Source organism: Carcharodon carcharias, chromosome 14 (assembly GCF_017639515.1).
Source record: "Carcharodon carcharias isolate sCarCar2 chromosome 14, sCarCar2.pri, whole genome shotgun sequence".
NCBI lineage: Eukaryota > Metazoa > Chordata > Chondrichthyes > Lamniformes > Lamnidae > Carcharodon > Carcharodon carcharias.
This window is the reverse complement of record NC_054480.1, coordinates 127456329-127476103: the sequence shown is the minus strand read 5'-3', so window position 1 is coordinate 127476103 and position 19775 is coordinate 127456329. Positions and strand designations below refer to the sequence as shown.

At 42.7% G+C, this 19775-nt stretch overlaps 1 protein-coding gene across 1 annotated transcript in view; it reads left to right on the top strand.

Annotated features, from left to right (window-relative positions):
* yjefn3 (YjeF N-terminal domain containing 3) overlaps positions 1 to 19775 on the top strand; it is a 124441-nt gene that overhangs the window by 72053 nt on the left and 32613 nt on the right. The window contains exon 2 of the mRNA XM_041205538.1: positions 8568 to 8676. Coding sequence (XP_041061472.1) covers positions 8568 to 8676 — 109 coding nt within the window. The remainder of the gene's footprint in view (positions 1 to 8567; positions 8677 to 19775) is intronic.

Here is a 19775-nt window from a genome sequence, read left to right as displayed (position 1 = left end):
AAAGGAAGGAACAGAGAAAGGAACAGAAGAGGGTGAAGGAAACAGACAGAAGTGGAGAGAAACAGAGAGGAACAATGATTGGATGCTAATGAGAGGCGGATGCCAAGGTGGAAGTGTAGAGTGACGAGAAAGGGCAAACTCAGGAATCAGCACATCAGGGGGTCAGTGAAGATTGTGGGAGTATCAAAGAAAGTGAAGAGATTGAAATGGCATGGTCACCTGTTGCATAGGGAGAGTGAGAGGAAATGTAGTGAGGCAAGTGATGGAGATAGGACTGCCAGGAAGAAGGAGAAGAGGAAGGCCTAAGACCAGATGGAAAGATGCAGCAGCAAGAGACTTAAATGCTTCAGCATTGGAAGAGGAATAGGGAGCTGACAGGAGGATATGGAGAAGGCCGATCAATCAACATTTTGGTGACCCCAAGTAAAACGGAAGAAATCAAAAGAAGAAGAAACAAAGAAAGGAAGAGGGAGATGAAGAAATGGAGAAAAAAGCAGAAAGAAAAAGAGAGACAACTAGAGAGAGAAAACTTAGACAGGATGAAATAGTGTTACAGACTGGAGGGTGTTTAATTCAAACAGTCCTGATTTCTTCTCTTGCCACCCATCCATAAACAGGAAGGTGTTTTGATTTTGATTTGCATCCCCCTTTATGAGTGTATTTCCCAACTCCTCAGTTTTGCTGTGATCCAATTTTTAGTAATCACCTCACAGCAAACTCGAGCTAAAATGAACTCAAAGGGTTAGTTCATTTGCACACACTCAAACACAGGAGGAGGATAACAACTTTGCCCCCTTTGCACTCATACAGTAAAATAGGATAGAGAAAAGAAGGATTTACAGGACAAAGACCACAGAGAAAATAATTATTGTTTCATGTAATTCCAGAGTCCAGAATTAAAGTACAATGAGGTATCCCTTCAAGGAAGTTGGCAGGTTGAAAACTGATGCTGTATAATTCACTTTTCAAGTGGAGTTGACTTCGCATAAGAAGATAGGCACACAGAGATGAATCAGTCTTGTCGGCAATGGTACAGAAGTTCCAGTTGAAACAGTGTAGATGGGGTCTGTGCTACTGCTTGTAGATGGTAAGATGGCAGACTGAGCTTTGCAGTTCTACAAAACAATATTATTGGTTCCACAAGTGAGGCACGTGACACATTACTCCCATTTCTCCACTCTGGCATTGACAAAGGGTACGTATCCCTTTGTCTGGATCTTTGAGATTGTTCAATTTTTCAACCATTAAGATTTGAAAAGGAGGTTGTGGAGTCATTTGTCCTAGCCGATGAATAGTTGGCCTGGTCTGGCTTTTGAAATGCAGATGGCCTTTGTATAGTTCTCTTTGAATTTTGTCTCTGCAGAGGTTTGCTACTGTCTCTCCAGAGATAACGAGATGCAAGTTTCTGTGAAACTGCCATGGTAGCTCCTTTTGTTTAACAGTCCAGACAGACATAGCTTCAGTCATTTTAAAAGGCCTTTGCCAAGTTTTTAAGATTTTAGAAATTAGCCATGAGGGTATATAAATATATATATTACATATATATAAGTATATATATCCATAGTGTGAGGTCTTAGTCCCCTGATAGAAGTGACAGAGAAAGAGAGAGAGAAAAGTAAAAGGAATTGAGGGATGGAGGGATAACATCAACAAGGAAAAACAGGCAATCCCCTCGGTCTTGGCCTCTCTCAACAACAATGCCATGTATTTATATAGCACTTTTAACATAGTAAAATGCTCCAAGGTGCTTCAGAGGAGCGTAATTAGCCAAAATTTGGCACTGATCCATATGAGGGAATATTAGGGCTGGTGATCAAAAGCTTGGTCAAAGAAGTAAGTTTAAAGGAGAGTCTCAAAGGAGGAGAGTGGTTGTAGTGTTCTTCACTTTTCCACCTTCCTCTACATTCACTTATATTAATGATCCTCCACTGTCCCTGCTTAGCTCCACATACCACTTCTTGTCCGCTGGGGTTAATTTGTGGCTCCTAACATTGGGAAGCAGAGGGTCCAGAGTATCATGGGGATGGATGCCGATGGGGGTTGGAGGAATGGGGGAGGCAGGGCTGCGATCAAGATGCTTATTAACATTTACAGATCGAGTTCAGATAATGCAGTAAGGAATTGGATGCAGCTTTCCCCTCTACCTACATTTTGTCCACCCATCCGTAACCCAGAGGTGATACCAGCTATTCCCAGCAATGTTCAAAGATGCCTAATGCTACAATGAGAGGGAGCAGGTAGCAGCTTTGCTGCTTATTTTTACTACAGTCCCATGTGTGTTTTGAGCCTTAAATTTATTTCTAATATTCATCAACTTGCTGAAAAACTGCCATTCCCTTTACTTCCTGATATTTCCATGCATTCTACCCTCTCAGGTCCTGCTGTAACCTCGTCATGATGAAGCGCCCCATTGAGTTGCCCTCTTCCCAATCAGTTAGGGCTGTCTATACAGATGCCATTGGTGCTGGCAGCCCATCCATTTGATGCTAATGTGACACAACCACCATTGCTTGGACCGTATCATCAACTACCTCAGGCAGGTGTGAGTGGACAACACAAGCTGTCCATCGAAAAACTGACTCCACTCATCGCCCTCCTCACTGAATTGAAATCATCACCTGGGCTCCTCTACCACTCTAACTCATACTTCATGTCCACCTCAAAACTGCAAAACTCCCCCTTCCTCCATCTTCTCCAGTACTGAGGGAGTGCTGCACTGCTTAAGGTGCCATTTTCCAGATGTAACATTAAGTTGACTGCCCTCTCAAGTAGACATTAAAGATTCCATGGCCACCATTTTGAAAAAGAGCAGGGGAGCTGTCCCCAGTATCTTGGGCCAATACTTATTCCTCAACCAGCATCACTATATCAGATTATCTTGTTATTATCACATTGCTGTTTGTGGGAGCTTGCTGTGCACAAATTGACTGCCGTGTTTCCTACATTACAATAGTGACTACACTTCAAAAGTACTCCATTGGCTGTGAAATGCTTTGGGACATACAGAGATCATGAAAGATGCTAAACAAATACAATTTTTTTCTTGTGGAGTCCTGGCCAGTGCTCCCTGATTCACCTCATCTTCCTTTGTAAGTTACATCATTTGCCCCATATCCCTTCTGTTGCCTCGCAAAAATCTATTGAGCCTGGTCATTAAAGCTCCAATGGTCCCCCAGTGTCAACAGATTTTTGGGGAGAGTGTTCCAGATTTCCGCTACCCTTTGCGTAAAGAAAGTCATCCTAAAAGACCCAAGCCTAATCTTAAGATTATGCCCCCTCATTCTTAATTCTCTACCAGTTCTGCTCTACTGAATCCCATTATCATTTGAATCGTCTTGATCAGATCACCCTTCAGTCTTCTATCCTTGAAGGTACAAAAGTCAAATTTACGGTCATTGCTTAACACTCTAATGTTTGGGTAATATTCTGACTGTCTGTTTACAAATGCTTGGGAACATTTCTGTAGATGTTCAGCCAATGATGAACATAAAAACAATCCTGGGAATCAACTGTGAAAAAAAAATCTTTTGCTGGAATATTCCATGACACTATATTCATGTTCAACGTATGAGGTAACTATGTGTTCACATTCCCAGTTACTGCAAAGTGTATTGCAGTCAAAGGAGCTTTCTTCCTTCACAAGGAAGATAAGATCATCTGTCTAGACATCAGATCTCAACACAAATCTCAGCCAAAGTTATCACCAGCTCAGAGTTGTTAAAGACTTTCCATATGCTTTATTGCACTGTGTTTAACTGTTAGCTTACATGGGCTGCTTAAGTTTTCAAGGAGATAGTATTAAAACTGAGAGGACCTACATCTGTTACTGAACTCTTGCTAATATGTGTATACCCTTTTCGAGATAGGGCGACAAAATTGGGCATTGTACTCTGGAATTGACCATTAGTGCTATTTGCTGTCAGTATAATTTGATAAAACTTGGAGTTCAGTGTCACAAATCCTCTATTTATATAGAATTTGCAGCATGGAAACAAGGCCCAGATTGTCTATGTCAGTGCCTGTGCTTCATACGAGTCTTCTCCCACCTTACTTCATCTTATCTTATCGATGTCTGTTTCTATCTATTTCTCCCAAATGCGCTTGTCTAGTATCCCCATAAATGCATTTGTACTATTCGCCCTGTGGTAGCTGTAGGAGCATGATGGGGTCAATGTTGAAAAGATGCTTCCTCTGGCTGGGTAATCTAGAACTAAGGGGTCAAAATCTTAGACTGCAGGACTGAGAAGGGGAGAAATTTTTTCACTCAAAAAGTTGTGAATCTCTGGAATTCTTTACTCCAGAGAGCTGTGGATGCTCCATTGTTGAATATATACAAGACAGAGATTGGTAGGATTTTGGGATTAAAGAAACTAAAGCAATTATGGGATATGGGGATAATGCAGGAAAGTAGAAGCGGTCAAAAATCTGCCATGATCTTGTTGAATGGCGAAGCAGGCTCAACAGGCCAAACAACCTTCTCTAGCTCCAATTTCTTATGTCCTTATGTAAATCCCTTTTCAAAGTTATGATTGAATCTGCTTCCAACGCCCTTACAGCCAGCACATTCCAGATCATAACAACTCGTTGCGTAAAAAAATTCCCCTTATCTCCCCTCTGGGTTCTTCTGCCAACTTCTCATCTTGACCAGAAGCGTAAAACAGACATAAACAAATTAAGGTCAGTGAAAATAAAAATATACTCAGCTTGTAAACAAGCAACAATTCCAAGCCATTATCGTTTCCTGCATTACAGCAGAGACTACACTTCAAAAGTACTTAATTGACTGTAAAACAGGTCTATGACCATGAAAGATGCTACATTGAAACAGCCTATGGCCAGGACTTTACATATGGTGGGCGGGCGGGGGCAGGCACGGAGTTGATCGCTACCCGTGATCGGCTGCGCGCCGCCACTTTACACGGGTGGGCCAATTAGGGCCCACCCAATGTAACACGTGGCTGGTAGTGCTCAGCACTACCTGTGCGGGTTGGGGGGGGGCGGGGTTGGAAGGAGGAGGGAGAGTCGGGGCCTGCACTCTTTCACGCTCCGTGCCTCAGGGAGAATGAATGGATAATAAAAGACTTTAATAAATGATGTTAAAATTTATTCAAACATGTCCCAACTCATGTGACTCTGTAAAGGTGGGGAAATTATTTCACTGATTTTATAAAAGTTTCAGGAAACCTCATCCCGCTCGTGGATGAGGTTTCCTGAAAAACGCGAAGGCCTTTTCAGCTGCCCGCCAACCTTAAAGATGGACGGGCAGTGTCCTTCACTAGTTTAGTTATATTCTTAATGGCCTTAATAGGCCATGGCCGTTTGGCGGCCGGTAGCGGCCTCTGGTGCCCGCCGGCTGAACGATATATCGAGATGACGCGCGATGACACCAGGACGCATGCCCGACATCATCGCATGTCATTTTACACGTCGGTGTGTCGGGCCGATCCACGCATGCTGAACAGAATATTCAGCTCTATGTAAACTTTCATGCTGTAATTACAGCTTCCAGCAGTGGTGGCACTGTAGAGTCTCAGTTTGAATTGCAATGCAGAGTGTTTATTGGCACCACTTTGTCAGCTAATGAGTTGGAGGTGTGGGTGGAACTTATGGCAGGACTCAAAAGAGTCTATTTAAAAAGAACATTGTAGCAAACAGTTTATTTGAAAAGAATCTCAATGAAATACAGCAAACAGAAGTCATGGCTGAAACTACAGCAACTTCTCCCGCTAATTGGACAGTAATTTCACTAACAAGATGCAGTAACATAATGAAAATTATTTCTGTAAATTCAATCCCAGTCACTTACCGTGGCACAGTCTTCAGGCATAACTGGCAGGGGAATAACCTAATTATTCTCATTCTTATGAACAGCAGTGCCCAGAGACACTTCCATGCTCCAACCAACTCTATTTCCCTATTATCCAAACTGCTGTTAATTTTCCGCCATTTAACCATAAATTATATAAAATTGATGTATTGTATTGCCTTGTGATATAAGGTATATTACATTAAATTGAAAATTGACTTGTCTCTTTGTGTCCGGATCCAATTATTCCCTAACCCTCTAACTCCACCTTTCCTGAAAACTACACCAAGTCTTCATAGTGTCAATCGTGTTCCAGTGGGTAGCACTCTCACCTCTGAGTAAGAAACTCATGGGTTCAGGGATTCCTCTCCAGAGATCTGAACACAAACTCTAGGCTGGCACTCCCAGTGCAGCACTGAGGGAATGCTGCACTGGTAGAGGTGCCATCTTTCAGATGAGACCTTGGACTGAGGCCCTGTCTGCCCTCTCAGGTGAACATAAAAGATCCCATGGCACCATTTTTAAGAAAAGCAGGGGCGTTCTCCCCTGTGTCCTGGACAATATTTATCCCTTAACGTACATCACAAAAATAGATGACCCAGTCATTAATTACCAGTTGTGTGCAAATTAGCAGCTGCATTTCCTACATTACTACACTTCAAAATGTACTTCATTGGCTGTAAAACCCTCTGGGACGTCCTGGGATTGTGAGAGATGGTATAGAAATGCAAGTCCTTTCTTTCACTCCTCATGTGCTGCACCACAGGAGATTGAGTTAATCATATAAAAAGGAAGAAAAATTGGCTTGGCAATGGATGGCAGAAGGTGATAAAAGGCGAGGGCTCTTGCTGAGGTGGAAACGTGGGCGGTGACTAACAGAGCTTCACAGGGATCTATTCCTGATGCTTAAAGTATTCATAAAACTCGCACTCACAAGATGCGAAGAAAATCAGCTTGCTGCACCAAACACTTGGCTTGGTAACAACACTGGGGCTGGAGTGTATCACAAAAGGCAACAGACACTAGTTATTAAAGACTGGAATATGTCAGCCTATGATTTTCTGCATCAAATATCAACATAATTCACATGCACTGTTATTGAAGTAAACTCACACACTGTAGTCTGCTTGGGATGAACAGGTCGTTCTCCACTGGGGGTTTTTCTCATCTCATGTCTTTGTTGTAAACTCAGTGATAGAGATTGTTCACTGTGATTAGTCAATCACTTCATCATCATTGTATCAGGATGGTTAAAGGTGAACGACACGGACCTTGATCATTTTCTGTCTGGTTCTCCCTCTGTTCTAAGCAGAGGCCTGCAACCATGTCAATGTGGTTTGCCAACCACAGCATTAACATAGTAAGACATCCCAAGGTGCATCACAGGAGTGTTATTAAATAGAATTTGACACTAAGCCATGGAAGTAGATATTGGGACAGGTGTCCAAAAGCTTGATCAAAGAGGTAAGTTCTAAGAAGTGTCTTAAAGGAGGAGAGAGAGGTAGGGAGGCAGAGAGTTTTCACACTACCAACCACATCACCCAGTCGAACATCCTCCCCCCTGCCCGGCTTCCTCCTTCTCCAATATGTTTTAGAATTAAAAGAAAACTATTTAAAGAAAATGAAGAAAATAGCCATTTTTATTTGATCTCCTTAAAAGAGCCGTACACAACGGTGTCCTGGTGATGATTTTTAATCCCCAAGACTGTAGGACAAATCTACTCCTCTTCCCTATGGCTAAGACAGTTTTCAGACTCCATCCTCCTAGACATTGGAATTCTGTCCCTAATCCTTAAAAAAAACGCTTTCTCAAAACCTACCTCCCTGTCAGTTCTTTCAGCTGCAGGAACCCAAACTTCTCTGCCTGTAGGTTCTATGTAAATATTAATTGTTAATCATCCTCCCTAGAACAGTCCTACCATTTGCTCATTTGAAATTCCACACCTCTTGCCCTTAGTCTTAATCACAAAATCAATTCTAACTGAACTTTGATTAATTAAACCCATAGCCACTTAAAAACTAAGATATACTCAAGACTTTATCCCTATCCTTTTCAACTTGTTGACGTCCTACTGTGTGGGTCTTGGCCCTTCACCTGAGTTTCTCAGTTTCTGCCAGCCCGCATAATGTATGAGTTGTGTGTTATTCTGTGTGCAGCAACTCACCAAAGCTTCCTCAACATCATCTCCTAAACGTACGACCTGCACTGCCTAGAAGGACAAGGGCAGAAGAGACCTGGGGACACCCCCACCTCCAATTCACTTGACCATACAAATTAGGAGCAGGAATATTGTACTGACCAACCTATTCTGTTGCTGGGAAAGAAGAATTGCATTTATATAGCGCCTCTGATGTCCCAAAGCATTTTACAGCCAATGAAATACCTTTGAAATATAATCACTGTTGTTATGTAAAGTATCATGACCAATCAATTGTTTTTAAGTGATGTTGTTTGAAAGATAAATATTGGCCCAGAATATCAGGGAGAACTCCCTTATTCTTCCTCAAATATTGTCATGCAATCTTTTAATCCACCTAAAAGAGTGTTTAACCGAAAGGCAGCGCCTCCAACTGTGCAGCAATCCCTCAGTACTGCACTGGAGCGTCAACCTGGATTATGGGCTCTTGTATTTGGTGTGGGACTTGAATCGATGATCTTCTGAATTAGAGCTGAAAGTTCTACAATTGCCATCGTAAGAGGGTTCAGAGACCAGGAAATTATTGTGTTCTCACTGCTTCCACCTCCTTTTATATTCTGCAGTAAAGAAGAAGCAAAGGCACTGGAGGAGGAACTCTATGAAGAATACAGATTTGGACAGCAGCAGTTGATAGAGATCTCTGGGCACAGCTGTGCCATGGCAATAACCAAGGTAGGAAACTCTCAAACACCCCCTTCCAAAGCCTCCTACCTCCCTTCCACACCACTGAGACACAAAGGACATATAGCAACATTGCAAAGCCTTTAATCACACTCTGTCCCACAAAGACTCACTCACAGCAGAATGGCAACAGCCTCAGGGAACCACCAGTGCTTGAAGTGTGGCAGCAGCCGACTGCAAGTGGTCAGTGAAATGGAAGGTTTGTCTGATTTCACTTCCCTGCTGAGCTTTCAAGGGAAAGTGGCAAGTGGCTTTTAACATCACATTTCAAGGAAGGAAGCATTACACAGAGTTTACAAATTGCAGCGGGGAAGGTAGAGCACAGAGTCAACAATTAACAATAGATACAATATCCAAATATAACATTTTCAACGCAAGTTATTTTAATAAAGTAGAAAACTCCTCAACTAGTTTTCAAATGAATAATGAATATTCATATTGAAATAGCACTGGTGTATATTAATTTCAATACAGTCCTGATGTGTATGCTCACACTGCTATCATACTGTGTACCTTGTAACACTGATTCGCCACTAATATGTATATTAATTTGCGATTAATTAGAGAATAATAGCTGCTGGCTTGGAGAGATTGTCAGTTGGCAGATGCTTTTGAATTAATGCCTTCAGGTAAAGATAAACCAGCGCCAAGTATCATGCCTGAAATCAACTGGACAGATAAAGGGTATAAACGATATTAATATGCAGAAGGACAAATCACTAAACAAAGAGATGCCGTTTGACAAGTTAAAAAAAGCAGAGTGCAATGTGCTACCTTTCTAGAGGGACATAATTGAAAAGCGGTGGAGGTCTGATAATCTTATATATGGAATCTTTGTTAAACCACACTTAAATGCTGTGAACATATCTGGTCACCATATTATGAAAAGGATGTGGAGGCATGGAGAAGGTCTGAGGAAGACCAGAAATATGAGATATTCATGAATAAATCCACTAGGAAATTCAGGAGAAACATCTTCACTCAAAGAGTGGTAAGAATGTGGAACTCACTACCACAGGGAATAATTGAGGTGAACAGTCTAGATTCATTTCAGGGGAAACTATACAGACAGATGGGGGAGAAAGAATAGGAAGATATAATGATGTGTCACAGGGCATCTGCTAGGAGTTTACATAGCAGAAGTCTGAGGCTAAAATTTGTAGGTATAAAAACATGAGAAATAGGAGCAGAATTAGGACATTCAACCCCTCAAGCCTGGTCTGCTGTTCAATAAGACCATGCCTGATCTTCTGCCTTAAGTCTATCATCCCGTACGATCTCCATATCCCTTAATTCCCTCAATTTTAGCAGCCAAAAATCTAAGCCCCTCTGTCTTACATATACTCAATAACTTAGAATCCACTGTTCTCTCGAGTAGAGAATGCCAAAGATACACAACCCTCTGAGTGAAGAAATTTCTCCCCATCTCAGTCCTAAATAGCTGACCCGTAATCCTGAGACTATGACAAGTTCTAGGCCTTCATTACATTCCAGCCGGGGGAAACAGCCTCTCAACATCTACTTGGTTCAGACTGATAGCTATTGATCCTTACTCTCTTATTTCAAAGTATTGAAATCCAATCAATTATCCAATCCCAACAACTCCCAGTTTCACTGGAGGAGGTCATTCAGCCCACTGTGGGGTAGAGCTATCCAATTAACCCCAAGTTTCTTGTCCTTCACCTCAGCAACTATTTAATGAAAGTCACCATGTATCACAACCGCTAGGAGTTGGAATATGAAGTTTTTTCTTGGCTTGACCTATGTTCCTAAACCCATCCTGGCATGCAAACACCACCTTTGCTCCTGTTAGCTGGAGCTATTTCCTTCCATGCTTTTTCCATTATACCAGTTAAGACTGCAGGTTGTCTGACCTTTAATAAAAAAAATTTAAACCATAGCTGTTTTCCTATCATCTGGTTCTTGCCTCACATTTAATGAGCTAAAAAGTATTTCAACCATGGCTCCCAATATTCCTACCTTTGTTTCTTTGATTATTATTGGATGTATTCCATCTGAATATTCCAATTATTACAGTGACCATTTTATGATTTTCTTGCCTCATTTTGCTACCTTCCCTCTCGATGGGGCCAAGACTTGCTGGGATCATTACCTCACCCACCTGGAAATTCTCCAGAGCTGAGCGAGACAGTCAGTGCCAGTGGCTATTGGTCTTTGTGAATTTCACTGATGAACTTGACCCATTCCCGACCCAGTGTCTCAACCCCCTGATATTCCTCCTTGTAAGTTCCCAGTGGGGCTGCTGAATTGCAATCAGAAAGAACTTGCATTTATATAGTGCCTTAACCTGGCCTCAGGATGCCCCAAAACTCTTTACAACAACAATTTATATTTAGTTAGCATTTTTAATGTAATGAGTATTATCATGAGCCACATTAGGAGATGTTAGGTCAGATGACCAAAAACTTTGTCGAAGAGGTTTTTTTTTTATATATTCATTCATGGGATGTGGGCATCGCTGGCTAGGCCAGCATTTATTGTCCACCCCAAATTGCCCTTGTTTAGAGGACATTTAAGAGTCAACCACACCACATTGCTGTGGGTCTGGAGTCACATGTAGGCCAGACCAGGGAAGGACAGTAGATTTCTTTCCCTAAGCCAGATGGGTTTTTACAATGATCAACAATGGTTTCATGGTCATCATTAGATTTTTAATTCCAGATTTTTATTGAACTCAAATTCCACCATCTGTCATGGAGGGATTCAAACCCGGGTCCCCAGAGCATTACCCTGTGTCTCTGGATTACTGGTCCAGCGACAGTACCACTACTCATTGACTCCCCTTAAGAAGTGTCTTAAAGAAGGAAAGTGAGGTAGAGAAATGGAGGGCTGTAGGGTGAGTTTTCCAGAGCTGAAAGCACCAGTGGTGGAGCAAATAAAATTGGGGATGCACAAGAGGCCAAAATTCGAGGAGCACAGATATCTCAGAGGATAGTGGAGCTGGAGCAGATTACGGAGATAAGAAGGGACAAGGTCACAGGGGTATTCTAGAAAATGAAATATTTCTGAACTGTAGCCACTTTTGTAATATCAGAATCATGGATGCCAATTTTCGCACAGTGAACTCCCACATACAGCAATGAGATGAAGACCAGATAATCTGCTTTTTTCAGTTGCTTGAGGGATTTTATACCAGGGGAAAACAGCTGCACTGAAGAGCACCAGAGGATCTTTGAGATCCACAAAGAGAGCTGCTAGTTCAATATCACAACTGAAAGACAGCACCTCCAGCACTCGCTTCATATTCTATAGTGATAGCAATCTTGTCAAGCCTCTAGAGTGGAGCCTGAGCACTCAACCTCGTGAGAGGTGAGAATGCTATCCACTGAACCACAGCTGACCGATTGACACTGACCTCAGGAACACTAACACTCATTAATTTGCATGGGAGATTGAGGTCTATTGTAGCATCCCCTACTGCCACACTGATTGATATCAGTAATGGATTTGACCTTCTGATTTGATGAGATGCAGTTACCACCCAGGCCACTGGAGGGAGCAGCATCTCAGTACCCATCTGCTCCTTAACCTGGGCTATAGCTTGTCCAATCAGGCTTACCCAGGTGAAAGCAATTTATATAGGATTATGTCAGATATATGGCACAGAAACAGGCCATTCAGCCCAAACAGTCCATGTAGGTGTTTATGCTCTACTTGAGTCTCCTATCTTTTTTCAACTAAACCTCCCATTTTAACCCTTCTCTCCTCCTTCATATGCTTGGCTAGTTTTCTCTTAAATGTTATATTACTCGCTCTAACCACTCCCTTTGGTAGCGACTTCCACATTCTCACTACTCTTTTGGTAAAGAATTTCCTTCTGGATTCGTTATTGGCTTTATTAATGACTACCTTATATTGATGGCCTCTCCCTACAAGAGGAAACATTCTCCCTGTATCAAAGCCTATCATAATTTTAAAGACCCGTATTGGTCACCCCTCAATCTTCTTTCTTTCAAGAGAAAAGAGACTCAGCCTGTCAATCCTTTCCTGACCTGTATACCCACACATTACTGGTATCATCCTTGTAAATCTTCTCTGCACCCTCTCCTGTGCCTCTATATCATTTTTATAATATGGCGACCAAAACTACATGCAGTACTCTGAGTGTGGTCTAACCAAGGTTTGAAACAGGTTTAGCATTGCAACCTTCAGAAGACTGATGGGATTGGGTAGAATGCTGGTTTTGCATCCTGTCTGATTTTACTCCCTATCGAGGTCAGCGGAGAATGTTGAGCAGGACGTAAAAGCTGTGGGTTTGGTTAAAATTAAACCCCCTCATGATGTAAAAAGAAAACACTCAGCATCTGCACCACACTCTTATTCACTTCTCCAATCTCTTGCCTTTAAAGTGGCCCCACCTTTTTATTAACAGCCGCACCTTAAAAAGGGCTGGGACTAACTTGGTTGCTTTTGCATAAAGCCAGCATAGAGAGAATGGTCTGAATGGCCTCCTTTTGTTTTATAATTCTATAATTTTCTCCAATATTCTTTGCAATTTCCCCTGCACCACTCCCCACCAATTTCCGCCTTTCATCCCAGGTATACATTGGGTTACAATGGAGCTTTTCCTTTGTTTTATGTGTTTTCTGGTTCTGCTTAGCTTTCCTTACCCCCAACAATAATGCTTCCCAAACCCACGGCCACTACCATCTCGAAGGACAAGGGCAGCAGACGCATGAGAACACCACCACCTGGAAGTCCCCCTCCAAGTCACTTACCATCCTGACTTGGAAAAATATCATCGTTCCTTCACTGTCGCTGGGTCAAAATCCTGGAACTCCCTCCCTAACAAAACTGTGGGTGTACCCACGCCACAGGGACTACAGTGGCTCAAGAAGGCAGCTCACCACCACCTTCTCAAGGGCAACTAGGGATGAGCAATAAATGCTGGGCTAGTCACATCCTATGAAGGAGCAAAACAAAAATTTGGAGTACAAATAGACTTGTTGGCCTGACTGGTCTGTTTCTGGTTCTGCTTAGCTTTCCTTACCCCCAACAATAATGCTTCCCAAACCCACAGCCATTACAATGAGCGCATCCGCCCTCACGCCTTCTCCTCCCTCCCAGAAACATGATAGGGTCCCCCTTGTCCTCACTTATCACCCCACCAGCCTCCGCATTCAAAGGATCATCCTCCGCCATTTCCACCAACTCCAGCATGATGCCACCACCAAACACATCTTTCCTTCACCCCCCCCTATCGGCATTCCGTAGGGATCGTTCCCTCCGGGACACCCTAGTCCACTCCTCCATCACTCCCTACTCCTCAAACCCCTCCTATGGCACCACCCCATACCCACGCAAAAGATGCAACACCTGCCCCTTCACTTCCTCTCTCCTCACTGTCCAAGGGCCCAAACACTCCTTTCAAGTGAAGCAGCATTTCACTTGCATTTCCCCCAACTTAGTCTACTGCATTCGTTGCTCCCAATGTGGTCTCCTCTACATTGGAGAGACCAAACGGAAACTGGGCGATCGCTTTGCAGAACACCTGCGGTCTGTCCGCAAGAATGACCCAAACCTCCCTGTCGCTTGCCATTTTAACACTTCACCCTGCTCTCTTGCCCACATGTCTGTCCTTGGCTTGCTGCATTGTTCCAGTGAAGCCCAACGCAAACTGGAGGAACAACACCTCATCTTCCGACTAGGCACTTTACAGCCTTCCGGACTGAATATTGAATTCAACAACTTTAGGTCTTGAGCTCCCTCCTCCATCCCCACCCCCTTTCTGTTTCCCCCTTCCTTTTGTTTTTTTCCAATAAATTATATAGATTTTTCTTTTCCCACCTATTTCCATTATTTTTAAATATTTTTAAATCTGTTATGCTCCCCCCACCCCCACTAGAGCTATACCTTGAGTGCCCTACCATCCATTCTTAATTAGCACATTCGTTTAGATAACATCACCAACTTTAACACCTATGTATTCTTTTGTTCTGTTGTTTGTGACATCTTTTGATGATCTGCTTCTATTACTGCTTGTTTGTCCCTACAACCACACCAACCCCCTCCACTTCTCTCTCTCTCCCGCCACCCAAACCACCCCCCCAATCCCCCCCCCCCACCCCACACACACACACACACACACACACACACACACCTTAAACCAGCTTATATTTCACCCCTTTCTTGGACTCACTCAAGTTCTGTCGAAGGGTCATGAGGACTCGAAACGTCAACTCTTTTCTTCTCCGCCGTTGCTGCCAGACCTGCTGAGTTTTTCCAGGTAATTCTGTTTCTGTTTTGGCCTGTTTCTGTGTTGTGTATTCTGTGTAACTCAGTACCAGTGATGGATTTGATTCAGGATGTCTGAATAATTTTGTATCACACACAGTAATGCACTTACCAATTAGATCATTAGTGAATTGTTGTCTTAGCTTCCATTTCTATCTCTCTTTGCCATCTCTTCTCTCCCCCATGTGTTGATGCAGGATAATAGGCATTGTTTTGAGATTTTGGTTAATAATTTCAACAGGAGTGCTGGCAGGAGCCAGTATTAAAATCCAGACCTAAGTATAGCTTACTGTCCATGTCTCCCTCTGAAGATCTCTGGAATGCTTTTCAGTTTTGCGGTCTGCTGGCATGAGTCAGAATTAAGAACAAATCATCCCTTTTATTTGAAGTTGTGCTCAATGTAACCATAACAGATCCAGGAACTTAGGAGCGGGAGGAGGCCATTTAGCACCTCAAGCTTGTTCTGCCATTCAATGACATCATGGCTGATCTATGACCAAATTCCATATACTCACCTTTGTCCCATATCCCTTGATACCGTTGGTTAACAAATTTTAATAACTGCAGATTTAAAACTAACAATTGGCCTAATATCAGCTGTAGTTTACGGAAGAGAAGTTTCAAACTTCTACCATTGTTTGTGTGAAGAAGTGTTTCCTAATTTCACTCTTGAAACGTCTGGCTCTCATTTTTAGGCTCTGCCTCCTAGTCCTCAACTCCCCAGCAGTGAAAATAGTTTCACTCTATCAGTTCTATCTGTGCCCTTAACGTCTTGTAAACAAATGATCATTTAACCTTGTAAATTCCAGGAAATGCTACCCTAGTTTGTGTAATCTATCTTTGTAATTTAACCTTTGCAAGTCGAGGTATCATTCTGATAAATCCACTGTGTACACCCTCCAAGGCCAATATATCCTTCCTAATTGGGGTGCCCAGAATGGTGATCTACTCAGGGCTTTGTATAGCTGAAGTATGACTTCTGCATCCTTATATTGTAGTCCTCTAGGTAGAAAGGCCAGCATTCCCATTAGTCTTTTTGATTAATTTCTGTGCTTGTTCATAACATTTCAACAATTTATGTGCATCAATCTCCAAGAGCAAGATTTTGAGGTTGTAGGGCGGGCATGGTGGGCAGGCTGAGGAGTGGCTGGGAAATGGCCCGTTGCCCATGATTGGCCCCGGGCTGTGATTTCATGCTGGCTGAGCGTTAATTGCGTTAAACGCCCGCTGAAATGCTCAGCGCTGCCTGGGTGGGGGCGGGAGGAGGGCAGGCACTGAAGTCAGCGCGGGCGTGGGCACGGTGGAGCGCACAATGAAATCTCTCTGAAGGCAGAGAGCAGCCTCAGGGAACTGAAGAATTTTAAACCCTTAAATAAAGATTTTAATATCCGGGAAAAAATTTCCACCTGTAAGAATCACTCACCTAAACATGTCGATGATAAAAATTCTGCCCGAGCATTTTTAAAAATTAATATCAGAAACCTCATCCTGCCACTGGATGAGGTTTCCTCAAAAACCCAAAGGCGGCCTGGCCGATTCGTCTGCCTGCCTCCTGTAACATTGGACAGGCAGTGAAAAATAGCAGTTAATTCATTGATGAATGGCATTAATAGATCTTTAAATTGTCGCCGGGCGCGTTGCCAACTCTCGTGTGTGTCCGCCGACCGAAATATCGCGAAAGTGCGCAATGACGTCAGGACGCTCGCCCCGATATCATATAGCGCAATTTCACGCCCGGGTGTATCAGGCGTGTGCCCGCATGCTGAGTGGAAAATCCTGCCCTGAGTCTCTTTGGACCTCCACTGTTTCTAGCTTTTCATCATTTAGAACAAACCCTAATTCTACCATTTTAAGGTCCAAAGTGGACGATCTCACACTTGTCGACATTGAACTCCATCTCACAGCCAGAACCCGATCGAGAATTCTTGAGGCCTCAGGACACCAAGAACGTTCCGTTCCCTTGAACGCTGCATACCACCCTCCCACACTTCCCCCCTCAACTCCTCAGCTGATCAAAACCAACCATAATGGAGAAGAATTGGCTGCTTCCCTCTGGTTCTATGATTTGAGCATTGACGAATGGTATCATGTCCTCCTGTTTGACTTGGCCTGCCGTAGGTGCCGCACCTTAATTCCATCCCTTTTTGGTGCTGTTCTTGGGATCTTAATGGCCTCATTAAGCCAGGGCTTTTATCTTACTTAACTTGGAAAGCAGCTGTAGGCCCTGTCATTGTTACCATGTTGTAGTAATTATAGTTTTGGGAAATGTAGGATGGTAGCTTTAAGAATAATCCTGTGTTGTAAGATCATATGATCTGTGTTAGCAGCGCAGGGAACCTCTACGTGAGAGTTCTTCTTTAGTTATGGAGCTTGTTGCACACATGTAGTTGTTGCTGCTGTCTTGTAAATAAAATTAAATGTTTCCACTAAGAAAAGTTGTCTGAAGGTCAACTCTATAACAAACTGGCGATGAGATAAATCAGATTCAATCTTGTACCTCGCCCAGCGAGTATCGAAGTTTGTTAAAAATAAAAGAAGATATACTAATACTCATCCAAAATGCCGCAGTTTGGCAGAATTTATCCCTTTGAGCCAGCCACAGATGATTGATCTCAATATATAATGTCTTGCGTTTTTTTTTTCAAGTAAACAAAATCACAGGGGAGGAAAAGAGGAGAGCAATTCTCCTAAGTATTTGTGGGAGCAAGACCTACAGTTTAATTCAAAGCTTGATGGCCCCCAGTGCCCCAGATTCAAAGACATTCAGTGAATTAGTAGACCTCGCTAAGGGGCATTTTTAACCCAAGCCCTCAGTCACAATGCAGAGGTTCAGGTTCAATTCACAGAATAGAACCCCAGGGAGACAATTGCTATCTACGTGGCAAAATTAAAATAACTAACGGAATATTGTGATTTCAATGAAACCCTGAATGACATGCTCAGAGATCGTTTAGTATGTGGTGTGCAAGAAGACACTAGTCAGTGAAGATTGCTGGCTGAAGTGAATCTTGATTTTAAGAAAGCGTTAGAAATAGCGTTGGGGATGGAAAGTGCTGTAAGGGATTCACAAGCAATTCAAGGGGCACAAAATGGCACCGTTGTCCTGGTCAGGTAGGAACAGACAGTCAAAAGTGGCATGAAAAGCCAGAACTCTGCCGCGAAGCGGGAAACAGCCCCCGCTAACCCAAAACTGAGAGGAAATAGCTTAGCAACTAAACTGAAAATAACTTTCATCCATGTGGAAACAATCAGACTTCTAGCGATTGGCAATATAAAACAGTAGAATGTTATTTTTGTCACAGAAATGGACACATAATGAGACATTGCAAAGCGAGATTTAAACAGGCCTCCAAAGGCAAATGAAATCCAATGAAGCCTATAATGTGGAAGAGCCAGAAACAACCAGTTCTGACATTTATTCATTATTCAACATGAAAGTTGGGAAGACAGAGCCAATATTTGTTACAGTGCAAGTGAATAGTAAACCCTTCAAAATGGAAGTGGATGCAGGTGCTTCTACCACTGTAATTGAAGAACACACTTTCAGATATTTAAATAAAGGTGATCAACAATTAAATTTGGAACAAACATCTGCCAAATTGAAAAGGTGAAGAAATCCAAGTAGTAGATATCACCAGAGCAACTGTTCATTATAGATGGCACAGCTACCAGCAATGGTATTAGAAGGGAGAGGACCAAGCCTTCTAGGTCAAAATTGGTTAAGGGAAATTACCTTGATTGGCCAGTGAGTTTTCAAAAGGAAGCTAGAAGAGTTCATGTCTTGAAAAAGGAACAAGGCATAGTACTAGCCTGGAGAGTTCAAGGACTGCAACAGGATGAAAAAGGAGTGTGTGAGGATTCAACATCTTGAAGAAATGAAGACTGTCTTAAACAACAACATGGAGGAACAACAGAAGCAACCCAAGGAGGCTCTGCTGAATGACAGAATTCAAAATGAAGCGAGTGAGTTTCACAAAGAAAAGGAAAACCTGTTGAAAGACCTTCACACACTACAAAATCCCCTCAGGTCAAAGTTTGTGCCTCTGGAAAATTATGAAGAGAAACAGGAAGGATTTAAATGATTAAAGTTCAATCGAGCCTGACTGACCTGTGTTCTCAGTATAAGGATAAATGTAGGACTAAGCAGCACTCTGAACAAACTGAAGATCCAGTTGGCAGAGAAGACGCAGCAATGTTCAAGTTTCCAGGAGAAAGCCAACAGTCACAAGAAGGAGACAGAAGAGCTGAAGAATCAACTGAATGAAGCTAAGGAGGCTTTGAAAGGAAAAGTCGAAGATCTTTCCAAGATGCGAATAGATAATGAAGTCAAGGGCAGCTCATCTACTGAACTCAGGCAAGCTGAGATTTCACTTGAAAGAAGTCTGGCCGATAGTGAAGTCAAAAAAAAGATCGAGACTAAATTCTGTGGTTAAAAAGAAGACACATAGAAATAAGGTGCAGAGTTACTGATGAGGCGCTGTCTTCAGACAAAACTAAGCCTGATATTTCCCAATTTCGAGGGGAAGGTGGAGAATAGTCAAGGGAACCAAAAGCGACTTATGACTTGCATAGTCATGAGCAGCAATTTACTGCTGGAGAAACAGTGTATGTAAAGAATTTTGATGGAGGATCGAAGTGGTTACCTGGTAAAGTAAGTTCTGTGACTGGACCATTGTCGTACCATTTGGAAGTGGAGGGCCAGATCACCTGTAAGCATGTGGATCTTTTAAGAAAAAGAGAGACACCCCAACAAAACAATGTTCCACTTGTAACCATCTCTGAACCTATGGTTCCTATTGAAGTTGCTCAGCCAAGGACAGATATGCCTGATGTCT